The sequence below is a fragment of the Schistosoma mansoni genome, chromosome 3 (genome assembly GCF_000237925.1).
Source record: "Schistosoma mansoni strain Puerto Rico chromosome 3, complete genome".
Lineage (NCBI taxonomy): Eukaryota > Metazoa > Platyhelminthes > Trematoda > Strigeidida > Schistosomatidae > Schistosoma > Schistosoma mansoni.
Window position 1 is genome coordinate 15797026 of NC_031497.1, and position 18090 is coordinate 15815115.

At 31.7% G+C, this 18090-nt stretch overlaps 1 protein-coding gene across 1 annotated transcript in view; it reads right to left on the reverse strand.

Moving 5' to 3' along the window:
* Window positions 1-10160: 10160 nt before the first annotated feature.
* Window positions 10161-18090, reverse strand: part of Smp_156390 (putative growth factor receptor-bound protein) — a gene marked incomplete at both ends in the record, with an annotated part of 37294 nt that continues 29364 nt past the window's right edge. Inside the window, 3 exons of the mRNA XM_018799396.1 lie at window positions 10161-10739; window positions 14850-14951; window positions 16287-16397. Of these exons, the coding sequence (XP_018651189.1) occupies window positions 10161-10739; window positions 14850-14951; window positions 16287-16397 (792 nt within the window). The remainder of the gene's footprint in view (window positions 10740-14849; window positions 14952-16286; window positions 16398-18090) is intronic.

Genomic DNA, 18090 nt, shown 5'->3' on the forward strand with positions numbered 1-18090 from the left:
CGTTTATGTTTACTTTTGTTGATCGTGCTCAGATTTATTTTTTATCCTTCTTGGTGTTTTTTTTTGTTTTTGTGTATGCTGTCTAATGTCTCATGTGAACACATTTCAATATTTCATATTCCCAATTTATTTATTTCACTCTAGTTAAATTAATTCTGTACACTTAATGATATGTATGCTAGCAACCATTACTTATTGCATTCTAATGTATACATATGTTTGAATTTGTGCCTATTATTCAAAGCAATATTAGTTGTGATGTTAATGTCTTTTCATGATGAAAGCTAATACAATACAATCCATTGAAATAAAAAGGATGTAAAAATATTGAATTCAGTAGTTAGTAGACAAATTGTTTGTTCTAATTTATTATCATTGTTATTTTAATTTTGTCCTATTTATCTTATCTTTCTCCATAGAAAAATTACTTATCTCTAGTAAAATACATTCGTTAGATGGTTATTGTTGTTGTCTCCGTTACAACTTTTCTCTTGCTCAACCTCGGTCCTTATTGTATTATGACCAATATTGAAGAGTTTTCTTTTGTTTACTGGGGTTTAATATTGTTTTTCTTAAAATGTTAACATTTGAATTTTCTATAGTTCACTGGGATTTACACGTACGTCTTTATACACTAAATTTGAGTGGTAACATTTTGCGAGACTATAATCTGTTCTTCATGAGATATCATAGCTTAGAAGCTTTATATTGTGTAATTTTGTACATAATCAATTATTCGTTTAATTGAAGTTTTTTTTACTAAGTAGTCAGGATTGCTTGAGGTAATAGTTAACTGAACTCTTTTTTGACCGAAAGATTTATTACATTTAAAGACCATTACTTTTAAATCAAACAAGTCTCTGTCTATATGGATAGTTTGTCTGAACAATGTTATTTAAGTGACCGCATACTAAACTATTTAATAAATTCGTTTAATCAGTGTAGAATGTAACATGTAGATTGAGAAATACATAGATTCCAGTGTCTTAGATATTCAGTATGTTAGCTGAATAGTCTTCTTATTAAACTACTATCCAAATATATGTAGCGAACAACCATTATATTAATATATTAACCAAAATGCTTTTGTAACGTCCAACTAAATTTTAGAGTCTATTTATCTAGGTGTTGCCAAATACATTTTTTGCAGAAGACAGTTTAATTCTTCTCATGACGTCAGTGTACAATCTTTTTTAATAAAAAAACTTCATTATTATTGAATCGTCCACTTCATTTATCTAGGCTAGTTATTTGCAAATACATACTTGCTAAGGTGGTCACAAGGATAGTCAAATTTATTAGGAAGGCTAAGATCTCTTCTTGATCGATAACCCCTTGCATACATTCTACTAATCCGATTTTCCGCACGACCTTTGCCCTATGATTGATTGTCATGCTCTTTTAGTTCACTAAGTTGCTGTATCACTGAAGGTCATATATATATATAATATTACATATCTGCACAGTAATTAAATCTGAATGTATTGAACAGGGATTAGTTAACATCAATTAATCAATAATTCAGTGTATGTATATAGTTCACAAAATCAATTGACTAACTGCTTTAACTAGAGAAGAACTAAATAATTGAGTTCTATAGTTTTGCCGATTTATGGTAATGAAAATGATCATTTATTTTGTCTGCCTTACAAACATCTGATTTATTTTAATAGTAGTTTAATTAAGAGGTAGGTTACTTGACAAAAAATGAAAATCTTGTTAAGGGTTAACGAAACAGTTGATTAATCACAAGCTTATAATGCTTATGACCTAATGATAATAATGTGGCAATACGCACAGCACGTACATATACCAATGATAGACTGACCATTTGCAGTCCTAAACATTAATGGGAAGATCCAAACAATTAGTAAAAGATGTATTAAATTTCATCCGATTACGCAAGTTGGTGGCTATCTGAACTCAGTTACTAAGTAGATAACGCGGTGGTTCGAAGCTAACAGTACTGAGTTCGAGCTCTAGAGTGAACATCAACTCTGGGATGAAGGTACATTTGACTGATGAGTCCCGAGTAGGATATGACGCGCTTCCTAAATTTCTCTGCTAGCGACCATTCATCTCTTGTCATAAAAGTTGAGATCCTTTCTTTTATAGTTCATGGTAAATTAGTATTCCTTCCTGAAAGTTTCTAATGCTTGGAATTAAGTTCCATCTAATTTTTTTTGTTAGCTTAATACGAAACTGAAACAAAATGTGAATGCCGTCCTAGCTTAATATTTATTATTATTGTTATTATTATTAGTGGCTTTATTTTAGTACAATTTAGAATCCTCAGCACAAAGTGTTTTAAAAAGTTTCCTTTTTTATTTCTTGATCGATGCTGACGATGAATATTAAGTGATCGCAAGTTACATGTTAATAGTTCAGGAATCGACACCTGAATAATGTTCAATGCATATTGCCAGCCACCACGATGTCTGTGATTGTACATTTTTGTAACTTGTAAAACGAAAGGTCGTAAACTTCTCATAAATGCGCTTGAATAGGTTATGTGATTAATAGACATAACGTTATTTTAAAGCAAACAAAAACAGATAACTTGTTGAAATATCTAGATTGCAGCAACAGGTAGCCCAGATATTCACGCAGGCCATTAAAGTCAAATAAATAGTCTTGCGCTTTCATTCATACATACATCAACTATTGAGGTTATGATAAATTTCCCAGATAATAGTCAAAGTGAAACTTAAGAATGATTCTCATCTCAACAAAACAAATAAAGGAAGTTGAACAGTTTTTATTCTGGAAAATATCATATATTGACGACTCCTAATAAGCGATTCAATGATCGCTTTGAGGATATTTGTGTCTATATTGAATTAATTAACCCTGATAGAAGTAATATTGAGAATGTATTAAATTTATTTGGAATTATGGTTTAGTCTGGAAAGTAATGATGAAAATTCAGAAGGTTTCTTCACATGGAAGTCATTCCTTCAGAACTACAAGACTTATATTCACTAACAGTTGAAAAAAATATCTCCCAAATTCTTAAGAGAAAACCTTATTCTCTAACCACCGGATGTCAGCTAGCGCATTTGTTATTATCCAGTTGTTCTATGCATTTTGTATAAGGAAAAGATTTGTTATCAGAGAATCTATAAGGTTCAGTGAGTAAGCAGTTAGGATTAGCCGGGTAAAAATGTTCGGCATTCTACCTCAAAGAAACATATCTGGTAGCAAATTGTCCTACTGACTCTTCATAATTTAGTTTGTCATTTCTTCAGAGTAAATACATAATCCAATACTCAATTTATTTGAAACTATTAAGTCCAATCTGGGCACTGATACCCAAAAACATGGCTAGTGTGTACAAATTTTTTCCCGTAACAAAACGACTATTGATAACTTGTACAGATAGCACTGTTAATATATGTCAATGATTTGATTCAAGTGTTAGTGTCTAGAGCAAAATTGTGATCACGTAATAGATTATAAAAAATTTCATCAGAAAACTGTGTAACAACTGCTGTATCAATGAAAAATATGATTTAGTAGGAATCAAAAGATGAATAAGTTGGGGTTTTCATGAAGAATGTTTCTCAAAGAGATGTCATTTTTCTTCTCAGTAAACGGAATATACATATTCAGACACAAAAAAGAGAGGTTCAATGAAGAGTTCTCTTTTTAAAGAGCTGTATGACCGCAAATATAAATACTTGTTTTTTTGAGATAGTGATAGCGATAATAAAAGGTTTTCCAAGCATGGCAAGATTGAGGTGAAATAATTAAAGGCATCAAAACATTTTTTCTATCAAGGAAACTAATAATATTGTTTTTGTTGAGGACTTGAATATTCATCATGAAGGCAACAAAAAATATTATTCGGTAGGAGAAGGCTCGGGGAGATGAGATAAAATGTTGAAATTGAGATGAATCGCAGTCAGGGAGACCATAGAAACAAATTAATGGGGTAAACGTTCTATGGAAGGATATGTCTGTGAGAAAAGAAGGAAGAAGAAGAGTTATGAGAGATTAAGACCATGGTAGAAGAAGAGGTTTTACAAGCTTCTTTTGTGAATATAATCCTGGTTTTTCCAAATTTATAGCAAGTGATAAGAAGACGAAAGCTAACTACCTTCGCAGCTCTCTCGCCTCGCACATGATTTTGAACACAGTGTTCGTTATGATCGAATGACCTATGTCCACAGGCTGTTCGACTTTAGAGTGTGTAATTGAGCCATTTCTGCCTCTTCTCAACCAAACCGAGTAGTGTTGTTGGACTCTTTTGGATGAGATAGATATCAAACAACCTTTATACCTAGCTCCACATGGACAGGCAAATCGATAAATGCGTACTCAATTGGTCAAATGAGGGAGAAATATTGAAAATTGTTGAGTACTGGAAAAATGTTTCATTCAGGGTTAGATCACTTCGTAGTTGTGCATTGTGAGACTCCACAAAACCGAACTCATGTTATGAATATCATTTGGAGAGTAAGATGTTATAGAGTCAAATATTCTGATCCACATTTCCAGCTCTATTCAGTGTTTCGTAGCTGAGGCTGTCATATAATGTTGCTTATTTTATATTGGATAACTATACTGACCACAGCTTCTGACGTATAACTCAGAGAATCCATATGAAACTCAAGAAAAATTGGCTGATAAACTTACCTTATTTATCATATTGTTTTGAATAATGCTCAATTATTACTTTTAGAGGAAGTGAGACTGGATTCATATATGATAGTCTATTGGACTTATTTATTGACACCTTTTAGTCAGAAATGAATAGGAATGCTAGTTATTTTCATTACCCTTTTTTGGCCCGTTGATCTGATTCGGGTTCGATCGTATGATAATGGTAAGGAAATATACATGCACCCTGCCCTCACATATAATCATCGTGTTTGAGAATAACAGAATCAAATGAGTCATATACAGGAATGAATTCTGAATAAGTATATTTCAAGCACGTGTTGACCCAGACAGACAATCACTGGAACGAAGTGACGAAGCAGATGGGAGGACACAAGTGCAGCAGCTGCATTTGGTAAAGTGTGACTCAATATTTATAGCCAGACAAACATGGGGTAAATATGTGTGATGAATAGGGTAAGTGACACACATACACTCATATAGAAACAGTCAAGGTTGATAGGTGAATAATTGACTAGGTCAGAATGTAACTCAAGAAGAATAAGTAAATTGGTCTTTTCGGGAGCTAGGATGACTCATGTAGGCTTCACATAGTACTAGACATTACAACCTGTTTACATTTTTCATTAGGGTTCCGTGGTATTTCCTAAATTGGTAAAGATGACTTGTTCCTTTGGCGATAATATGAATATTCCCACGTCGTCTTAGTATTGTTTCAGTCTGATTTCCAAGGACGAGTGATGATCCTTTATATTCCACTTACCCGGCTTTTTGAGAATAAGAGAGTGGCTCAGTATAAACTTACGTCTTGTCGGTGATTTATCTCCGTTGACCACATTCTTCTTTTCATGACTCGGTTAGTCTTTATTTATTTACCTACATTTCTATGGTATTTACAATAAATAATCCCTATTGTATTAGGACACAAAAATATTCCTTTCAACAAATTCTCATCATGTCCTATGTTTAAGAGTCTAAATTATTCGTTGAAGCTATACTCATGCGGCAAATAAAACTTTATTGTATATGAATTTATTTAAAGCAGTTAAATATCTGTTGCCATAGTAATTATAGTTATATTACTTAACATTTATTTAAGTAGTTTATATATTTGCACTAAATGTTTAGGAATACATTCCTTCAAGAGATAACTATATCTCAATTGATAACCATCAGCTGAAAATCAAAAGTAGCATGGATCCTTAATCCTGAATGATGATAGTGTGTTCGATTCCACTACTTTAACAGTTAAATTGTGAAGTGGTAGTCAAAGAACTCATTGACTTATGAACGTAGCTTATACAATCTTGGTGGCCAGGACCATTTATACTCCTGAACAGAAATATTTACCGTAAAGATTTTGATCCAATAAAAGAATAGTATGGTAAATTAAAGTAGACATTGTCAGTACTAAATATTTGAATTCTGACCTGTTTAGGTTTTAAATTGTTGCGTTAAACTGTTTGATCGTTGGAGATATACTTGATATAATGTGAGACTGAATGGGATTCTGAGTTAAGTGGTTTACTTATTACGTTGTACATTTATGTTCATGTGAATTGAATAATAGCTTTGATCCTACGCTTAAAGTGCATTTTGCAACGATTGAACTCGGCTGGTGAACTTTTATGCATGACATTAGGTGTTATGGTTTCTATTAGGTGCGACACATTTTACTTTTAGTGGCCCTTAATCCGACTCCAGTTGGACTGCATGCTGATTTTTATTGAAACATACATATCAGCAATCCTCGTACATTCTCACCAACTTAACTCGCGTTGGTGAATAATGGAATTAAATAAGTCAAATACGAGAAAGGATTTCGAATACGTGTGTTTCATACAATCGTTGATCGGAAAACGAAGTAAAACGAAATGACGCACGGTAGAGAAGGTATATGAGCCAACTCAATTTAATCAAGGGTATATCGATATTTATAGCCAGATAAAAATAAACTACAGACATGCGATGAGTAGGATAAGATGTGCACATAAATACATTCATATAAGAATAGTCAAGTTTGATAAGCGAATAATTACCAAGGTCAAAATGTGACTCGAGAAGAATGAATAGATTGGCCTGTCCGGAAGCTAGAATAAGTTATGTGGACCTAACATAGCAACCGACACTACACCTGTTTGATTATATATTAGATAAGAGATGTATCGTCGATTGTATTGTTGCCCACTCTTAAATAAAATTAATATGTGGTGGTATTAATAATAAAGCTATATAATTATATACTAACAATTGTCGATTAATCAGATCTATTTTTTATTCATAATTATAGGTTTCATATTCAATTGAACATATGTATTTGGTTATACAATCCACATGTGATCATAATAGAGCTTCATGAAAGGTCATGTATTCAGTCAATTTATACGAGCCTCATAAATCAAAACGCTTTTCGAAAATCATTGAATATGAAATAAGTACAAATAATTCCGGGTCACTGTAATAGTGTGGTCTCATTCATTTGATATTTTATTGATTTCATTAATTTCTTTTTTCATTTTTATGTAATTTTAATATACATTTTATGATTTTGCAGCTTTATTTTCTGCTTTTTTTGACTTAGAATATTTGAATGACCCAGACAATTTTTTCGAGTCTCAGTGATTCTACATTTTAATATAGATGTAGTCAGCAATTGAATGGGGTTGTTTGTTCTTATATTTAACTAACAGAGAATATTAGTATAAGGGTTTTAAAGAGACTGTTGGATCGACAAACTTTAAATCATGAACTGCTTTTAGCTAGTCCATCACTGTAAAGCCAGGAGTACTGGACAGCTATTTGTCTGGTGGTTGATTGGATTATGAAAACCTCTGAGGAAAAGCATGGAATACAGTGTAGAAGTTGGATTCAACCAGAAAATTTGGACTTCTTAGATAACCTAGCTCTTTCATCCCATAGACGTCAACAAATTCAGGTTAAGACAAAGAGTGTAGCAACGACTTCTGCATCAGTAGGCTCCAACATACACAAGGGAAAACCAAGATCCTCGAATGCAGTGCGGAGAACACTAACCCGATGACACTTGATGGAGATACTCCAGAAGGTGTGGAATCTTTCACGTACCTGGGAAACATTATTGATGAATATGGAGGATCTGATGGATTGGCAAAGTAAGGGCAGCATTCCTACAACTGAAGAATATATGGAGCTCTAAACAACTGTCAACCAATATCAAAGTCAGAATCTTCAATACAAATATCAAGACAGTTGAATTTTACGAAGCTGAAACTTGGTGAATTACTACAACCATCATTAAAAATGTACAGGTATTGATAAGCAGCTGTGTACTCAGAGTAGTGAACGCCCGTTGATCGGATACCATTAGCAAAAGCATATTATAGGAGAGAACAAACCAACTTACAGTTGAAGAGGAAATTTGGAAAAGTTACTGTAGGTGGAAAGGACAAACATTGTGGAAATCATCAAACTTCATCAAGAAACAAGCACCAACTTGGAATCCTGAATGCCAAAGAAAAAAAGACTTGGACCAAGAAACACATTTCGTCGGGAATTGAAAGCAGACATAAAAAAGTTGAATAGCAAATTGATTGTCCTTATGTACTACATCATCATCTCCATTACCATTATCATATCCTACGTCAGTTTGAAGTAGGATTTTAAAATGTCATTTTACAAGTTTGTAAGCAATTCATTTTGAATATGTTTATAATTGATTCTTTCATAGTTTCGGTTATCTTTGGCATTCTACCAGAAATCAAGATAGCAACGTAAATATTGAGTATGTAATGATTGATATTATTAAAGAAGAACGTTTGAGTTTTTAGTAATTGAAGTATATTAGCTTCAATATGTTAAAATTCGCTAGCTTTTCCAACAGTTAACCGATTATCACTATTGAATCCGTCTGCTATTTTTCTATGCCCAAACATAGTCACGTGGTATTTTATTATATTGCTTTATACTACTTTCTAGTAGTATGGGTTTCATGCAATAGTAATTCATTTCAATATTTTTCCATTGCAACAACTGATATCCCTTCGTTGCAGTAGAACACTTATCCCATATATTCTTTATGTTCCAACTATTTATTCTGCTTATAATGATATTCATCTCTTTCTATCCTTCTTTCGACACTTATAGTGAGCTATTTTTGTGAAACAATCTTTATCTCTAACGACTGATTTGCTTTCAAATTGAAGCCCCATCTTTACTTCTTTATTGTTTTCTAATCTAAAGTGCTGACTGTAAGTTTATTCTCGTCTATTTATTTAAATAAAGTGTTTTACTCTCAATCTATCTTTTATTTCTATCATTGATATCTGGACACCTCAGCATTTTCCGTCTATAATACGATATTATTTATAGGAGTCGAGTTTGTGCAAACAGATCTAATCTTTTGTGAGTCATTTGATGAGCTTCAAAACTCTTGTCTCGTTCTGTTAGAACTTATCAGCTTCATATTACCTGAATTTCAGTTCTATACAAACTAATACTCACTTCATCCATTTAATATACTTCAAAAACTAAAAACAACAATAATAATTCAATTTATTAATCAATTATCATTGTTACTATTTTTTGTTTATATTTACAAACTATAAAAAAAATTCATTCAAGTCGATATGAATTGGAAGAAATAGTCATAGTGGTAGTAGCAAACAAGGGACAATTACAACTGAAAATAAGTTTATATGTTGCTTTGTATGTATACATAGTATCTATCTTCTTGAACAAGTATAATTTCTGATAATTACATTATTATTATATTATAAAAGAAATTCATTTTTATATTATATAATTAAACTCTAATAAGCAATAATTTATAATATACGAAAACAACAAAAAGAAAGGGGAAAAATATATTTCGAAAATAGCCAATAAAATTTGATGTATATGTATGTGTGTATGTGTAAATGTATGTGTTACTATGTATGTATGTTGAAAGGGAGGTCAATATATATATATATATATATATATATATATATATATATATTGTTATGACAATTATTGATAAGTATTACATTGTAAGTAGTTTTATTAAGTAATGTATTCATGTTAGTGTTGAAAATCTTTAATATTTCGATAGAAAAAAAGAGAAAAAAAGAAATCTTTTGATAGAAATTACTCTGTTAAATCACATATTTGCACATCTGAATATTTACAAACAGATTAGTAATAATAATAATAATAGTTTTTGATAGGTTTTAGTCAATCTTGGAAAAATCTATTTCACATGATAACGATATTACAAAAAATGACATTTACATTAGAAATTAAAGTATTCCGGGTAAATGAGAAAGAAAGAAAATAATAATATTCCAAAATATTTATCATCAGTGTTTTGTTTATATGCATACATTTATAAGAAAATATAATGTAGTCGATGTTAAAGACGCATATATTTACTTTAAAATAGGATTAAAAAAAGGGTATTCACATTTATATGAAAAGGAATTGATAGTATTTCATAATGTTATTTAAAATTTATGCAAACAGTATATTCACTTTCACTTTTTATTCTCATTTTACGTTAATAATACTATTTTTTATTATTATCATAATACTGTTTCATTAAGTGTTTCATTCATTTTATCTTCATAACTTGCACGTATCCAATATGGTAAACTGATATTAAATGGTGAACTAATATGACTAATAGATCGTGTACATCGACGTGCAGATGGTCCATTACCAAAAATTCGTTTTTTAACTGATTTAATATTTTGTTTATCTAATCGACTTTGACGATTTATTGATTTTTGTGATGGTGTTTGAATTGGATAAAGTGTAAGACTTGTTAAACTTGATGCTTCATTCGATTGTTGATTACGTCCATTAATCATATGATTATCAAGTTGTATTGGTTTAGTTAAATCAGTTACACTATAACTACCTGATTTGGGAGGGAATTCAATTTTAGCTGAATTAGTTTTATAATTAGGAGTGATTGAATGCAGATCCCCTAATATATGATCACTGTCTAATTCCGATACTGTTGAAGAAATAGGTCTATCATTGAGTGAGTTAAAACGGGAAGAATTTCTTAATGAATAATCTGAATGAGAAAAATTCTCACGGTGAATTTTTACAGTGTCCATCCTAACTATATAATTTGTGTACAATCTTTTTCCAATCTGAAAAACAAAACAGAGTTAAATTATTCAATGAAACAGATTAAGAATAGATTAGTAGAAGTGTAAAAATTATTTCCGAAATTATAAGTACAAAGTAGTCTGGTATCAAATGATCTAATAGTTTACATTTTCAACGGTGATTAATGAGTTATTTAGACATCAATTCAAAAGACATAAAACTTAAATCAGATTAAACATTGAATTCAAAGAATAATTACAAGCAAATATGGATGGTGGCTAGCAGTAGAATCCAGGAAGCACGTCTCGTTCTATTTGGAATTCGTCAGCTAGATGTACCTTCCTCAGTGTCGCCGAGTGAATACCAACTCTGGGATGCAGGTATATCCGGCTGACATATCCAAAATGAGACGAAACGCGCTTCCTGGATTTCGCTGCTACCTACCATCCATCTTTACTTATAATGCTTGTGAATTAAGACAATATCCGGGCGATCCGCACAGGATGCACATATACCACAAAGAGATCGATTATTTACAGTCCTAAACCTCAAAGGGAAGATTCAAACAAACAATACAAAATGAATTTAAAGATTACTTGGTTTATTTTATTTTTATGCGAACTATGTTCTTCATGAACACAACAATAACTAATTAAGGATGAGTGATTGATTTCTACTGTTTTATCACCTCACAAAAATGTTTTATTCATCAGGTTAATAGATAGCTCGATTGCATAGTTAACTGGTTCCAAACTGATCAAAGCTTTCAATGTCTTTGAATGCCATAAGCGCACGTATAAAAGCAAAATGAGGACAATAATGTTTGCTTGTAACAGCCTTTTTATTTCTTTTATGAAATAATTATTGCTTTTAGTGTCTTGGATTTTTTTTTACTGATCATGGTTTGCACTGATCAGACTGTTTACTTAAGTGAATCGTTAAAGTTTCTCAACTCGAAAAATTTTTTTGCTATTGACAGTTCATTGTCAGATACAAAGGTCCTAGGTTTGACCTCCGGTGAGGTTGGTGGTGTGCACTATCGAGGAACACTATATTAGAGCAAAAAGGATGTCCAATGATGCCTGGTTACCAATGATTTTCTAACCATATATCTCTATCATAGACTATTTCCTTAAATTGATTTCTCCGCTACTGTTTCCTTACTGTGATGTCATATATACATATTGAATTCAACTTTAATTCCTTATTTACGATTACCTAAAAAAATGTGACCGGATACTTATCTATTTCTCAAACTCATTATTTTAAACAATTAGTTGTAAGTTTTTTTTTCCACTTTAGAATAATAGAATTTTTATTATGCTTCAGTAAGTATTGACAATAGGTAATTTAACCATTTATTTATATAAATATCAGCAGTATACTACTAACAATAATCATAATAAAAGTCATCAACACATATAATCACTGATTTCAGTATATAATAACTTAATGCCTTATTTGTTCTGAGACACAATAATATTCATATACAACTAAATTTTGTTGATTTTCATTTCAATACTACTAATATAGCTACTATTATTATCATTATTCCTTTTCTCTCATTCTAAATGAATCATTTTTATTCAATGAAGTCCTTTCTTCTCTACATTATCATTTTTAGTTTCACGTCTATTTGAATTAAAAAAAATAAAAGAATTCATTGGGCGTAAGTATTATTCAATTAAACAATATTATAGCATATAGATATAACTATATATATTTGATAATATTTATCAAAAGCTAATAGTTATATCCCACTTCATTTATTTAGCCTATAGAATACGATAAATATGATATAAATTATATTTTATAATAAAAGGTAGATGAAAATTACATTTTCATAGATGAAAGCGTGAGTCAATTGAAGCTAGACCACCATGGAAAACCTGGAAGCACTGGACGGCCGTTTCGTCCTATTGTGGGACTCCTATTAAGGGCTCTGGCTCGAGACCGGTAGGTCCTAGGTTCGAATCTCGCGAGTGCGGGATCGTGAATGCGCACTGCTGAGGTGTTCCATAATAGGACTAAACGGCCGTCCAGTGCTTCCAGGTTTTCCATGGGGGTCTAGCTTCAATTGACTCATGCTTTAATATATGAAAATACTAAATCTCCACAAAACCCCTTCTGAAAATGTAATTGTCAAATGACGATTCAATATTGTAATTTGAAGAAGATCTGAATGCTTTGATTTAAATCCTATATAATATTGTCATGGTTTATGTCAGATGTGATATGAATTAAAAGAAATAAACTATTTAGTACTGATTGGTTTTGCCCCCAAATGCCCTGGTACAATCGAGGGTGAGGAGAGTTCGCTCGCCCTCTCAAAATGTTCACACATGACTTACACGTATACAGACACTTCCAGGGAATTTCTAGTCATTGCTTTCTAGAGGCATTATTGTTGTTTATCAACTTGTCATTCTGAAAAGCGAGTGTCCAGGGCTTTAACCGGGTTTGGTAAATATGGAGAATTCACCTAGGGGAGTTGGAAAACCCTCATTCCAAACCAATGGTGCACATGGGCTCCAGAATCCTGAGGGAACAAATAGCGTGTGAACCAACTGTTGGTCACCAGCTACCATGGGATCGTATCTCCTAACGTTGCTTCAATGCTTTGTGGACTAGAACTCCAGGTCAAAGACTCGGAGAGTGGCTCACTTAGAAAACCACCTGCTTCGGTTCGGGTGACCGGGCAGTATCCCAGTCCTCACACAAATCAATAGTAATTACTACTGGCCTTATTGTTATTATGTGGAGCATGTGTATTTGGTGCGCCGTTGTACCAATGTTTATGTCTTTCAATAAATAAATCAACTCATTGGTTTACGATAACTTCTTAACTGATGATAGTCTATAATGACAGAATATTTTTCCAGGAAATCGATAAAAAAATTCTTTTATAATTTCAAAATACTAGTGAGTTTTCATTAGTTCTAGGACTGTTAATTATTTTTAAATTTTATTCATATTAATCATGTTGATTTGTACCATATTGGTCAAAACTCAGGACTCTAAAGTTCCATTACAATCACCGTGTTGTATGCCTACCTAGTAACATTTAATTAAAATAACTTGGTTGTACATTTGTACACTGTTTTTGGTGGTTTCCTTTAATTGTTGTTTCTCTTAATGAAAATTGGTTGTAAATCAATCACGTTCATGAAAACCGCTGGATCAATTACCTTTCCATATTGTAAAAACGTATTACTGATGGAGTTATAACTATTCATGTATCATACATTCATATTGTTATCACCTTGTTGAGTGTTTCCATGATTAGCAAATATAAGACGTTTTCATGAATTCTGACATATACATACACTTTTCTAGAATTAACCTTTCATACAACTGAGATCAGCTGATTAAATTTGAAATTCGATATCAAAGTGACTAGTTGTTTATTTTAGCTCAATTAATCTATTTTGACCCGAAGAATACCATACATTAGAAAAACGCGTAATATTCAGTTAAGTATTGTAACTACTGAATCGTTATGTTTAAAAGATTTTGTTATTTTGAAATTCATGCAGTCAAAGTATTGAGAATGTTAGATCCTCAGAACTCATTTGGTAAATACTTTATTTTTGTAATTTTATTTTGGAACTTTGAATTTCTTTGTTTTCGTTCCAAAAGCGCTCTTTTCACCTTTATGTCGTATTTCCTACATGGGAAAATCTAAAACGCCAGTGGTTCGTTGTGTCTTTTAGTATGCTATTTTGTAACGCTTCCCAAGGACAGTTTTATGTTGCATTTATACGTTTAATTTGTGCCTGTTTGATTGCTTGTGCTTCTGGCTGCTTGCAGAATATCTTTATTTCCCGTTCGGACTTCGACTTCTCTCTCTAGTAGCGAGGTTGGGACTCATCAGTATAGCTAGCTTACTAGTTTTTGGTCACAAGTCTTTGTTTCGTTCGCAGACTAGGTGAACTCGTAATCGCTTCAAAAATAGCACAAAGTGATAAAAAAGATCAATACCAAGTTAGTTAATTTCATTTAAAATGGTTTGATTATTGTTCTACAAAACGTCACCAGTGTCTATCTTAGAAAGGTTGAATTGCATGAAACTTATTAACTTAGTAATCATGCAATCAGGTTGTTTGGTTTATAGAACAGAATTATGGAACCGCCACACATATGAAACTTACCAAAGTAATACGAAGTAGGGAATACCATTTCCTCCACGATTCTTCATTGATAGCACACATTTCAATGATCAAACGAGAATCTGCCTGTTGAGTTGAATGAGGCTGAAAACAAAGTAAGAATGCAGTATTAAGAGTGGTTAGTTTTTGTCAACTTGGAGGAATAAATGCGGACTTGCGGGCTACAGACCGGCAAGCGTTTTGAAAAAATTCCAAGTAAACATTTTAACAAAATTAGAAAAAATGAACTGTGAATAATTAAAATTAATCCTTTGAGAATTCCGTTTAAGGTCTTACAGAAATAATGAAATATATTTTTCGTAAAAAGCCAACATATTCCATGTGACCATGTGTTCATGAAATTACATATGCTCATCTAATACAACTGAAAAAGCTACATTATGTAAACATAGTAGTATATTGATAGTTAAAGTTTATTTCTCACTAATTGGAGTCCACCTATTTAAACAAATGGAAATTATATGGTTATACGTTTTCGTTTGGGTAGTAGATATTTGAAGTTGGTCGGTACATAAGACGGTACCTAGGTTAAGTGTTTCCAACAAATAATAATAAGACAGGGACAGAGAAAACTCTACGTGGGTGTATTACTAGCAATTATGTAATGGAAGCTTAGAAAGAATTACAATTATGATGATTTATATTCATTATGTGTGTAATAATTCAGTTTAGACTACAATAAATATGAAAATGCCTGCAGTCTTGCGACAAATTATAAGTCGTGATTTATAGTTGTTGGTATTGTAAGCAAAAATTAAACTTAATTACCAAGCTAACTAACCTAGAGAATCAGTGCCTTCTAAAAACATCATAGTTATTTTCCGATCCCGTATATTTTCGTGTTTGATATTTTACCAGAGTGGTATAGATTGTTATTGATTTTCTTTTTTTTCTAATAAAAATTCATTCTGAGGCTCTGGATAAGTTGGATGGTGACATGACCAATATTTACTCGATTACGCATCATATCAATCTTAGAGTGATAATAGATAACACTGGCCATAATAAACTATTTTTCATACTGTTCCACTAACTAATTGAAGTTGAAATTGTGGATTATTTCATACTAGCTCAATGTTTTCCAGTTAACATCTACTTTTGATTATCATGTGTTCGATCCTATTGATATGGTGGGTGAACACAGCTAATAAAACCATGAATTAGGAAAAATTGATTGTCCATTTTTCCTAGTTTCTCAAGACCTCTTCAGTTGAAGTCAGTTCTTATTGTAAATGATTTTGAAATACGGAAAATATTGTTACATTAGTTTACGTAAGTTTGCAATTTTCCTCCATTGTCATAACTGAATGTTGTCACTTTCATTTTTCTTTTGAAATTCAATTTTCATCTCTATTTCCTTGTATAGAAATCAATTTTCATGAACAAAAATGTATCCACTACAAAAATTGATATACTTACTCTGACTACCATACCAAATGGTGTAGGAGATTCAGTTTGATTCTGATCACTTACAGTAATATATAAATATAAATTTGGTTGAAATATATTCAAACGTGTTAACTGTGATTTCTATATTGTTGTCATTTGATTGATGCAAAAATAATCATTGTGAATATCCAAAAAGAAAGATTGAGAAATAAACGTGAGGTAATTAGAATAAATAGAGATATAAATGATCTGTTATTCAAAAGTTAATATAAATTTCAATCTGTAAGACTATTTTCTTGAAATGATCAAAATTTGTAGCTCAGAAATGTGATTTTGGTGGTAAAGTTTCACCACCATCATGAAGCTTTCATTGTTCGTCTTGATAACATTATTTTCATAGAGTTCATATGGAAGTGAGTTATCTAAATTTCCTAACATTTAATTACCAGTGTATTTTTCCGACCGATCAAAATCTGGGTTAAATCCAACTCAGAGAACGGGACAGCACCAATAATATACTGTTATCAATCAGCTGATTGAATTAAATACATTATAAATTGTATCGAAAATCCCTTCTGATTGTAAAATTAGTCCCAATTTGTTTATTGCGTATTGTGACAAGTAACGGAGACAATAATTAACAGTTCAACTTAGTTAAAATATACTTGTTTTCTTTAATTCTCGGTGACACTTGGTCCTTAATTTTAGCGTATGAGAATGAAAATAGTATTGACTATTTGTGAATATGAAGTATTATATTTCGTAGATTCGATGACTTAGGGATTAACTAATAGTTGTCCGATTTGAACCTCATTTATAGTACTTAGATTTGAGGGATTGGGTACTACTACCACCCCTTTTAAGATGTGTCTGTAATGAGAGTACATAACTCTTCACATAATAAATAAGTTACACTAACTTTTAGTCATTTTCGATCTGCTCTTTACATATTTAGTATATTTAAGTTTCAACATTGTTTGACTGATAATTAACTGTTAGAAAAATCGCTCTCAATGCCAATGCAAGGGTAATCAGAAAAATATACTGGATTTTACTGTTATTTTAACGCAATTTCATAGAACTTGACTGTCTGTTGGCTATAACATTGTAAACGAAATATCATGTTTTTATAAATAAACTGACTGTTTATCAATGGACATGCCTTAAAGTTGAGTATTTAAGTTATAGAGATTTCGAGAAAATCTTATTAGAACCGTTCACCTATAAATAAGATATTAGGTCTGATGTAAGTGGCGTCCGTGTGATACTTTTCCACTGAATACAGGAAGCTAGGGGTGAGCAAACCAATTCCCAGTATAATATAAATAATCAATCTATTGTTGGTCTGGACTGCATTGACAGAATCGGACTACCTGCTTACAAGGCAACTGTGAATCATGATTGATGACCTTGAAGAATACGATTTAGAATTGGTCATCGCGTTGCAAATAGATTCTTTCTTTATATTTTCCCAAATCATTAGTTGAAGTAACTATATATATGTATATATCCATTCTTCTAATAGCTTATTCTCAGTGTTTAGTCTTTTTTACCATCAGTGGTATTACATTTATTCTAATCATTTTCCTATTCATCTTATCAATTTCACCTTGTCCTGCTAATATGGTATAACAACTTGGACGAATGCTCATGTGTGCCGAAATCGAGGTTGATTACGACTGATTTACTGATTGACACACATCCTTGATGTCAAAACTAGATTTTTCAGTTTTATGACTAGTGCATTTCTTTTAAACTATCGAATTAACAACCAGTGGTTCACATTTCTGATTCCACCTAATTATCCATACTGTACAATCATAATCTATTTACA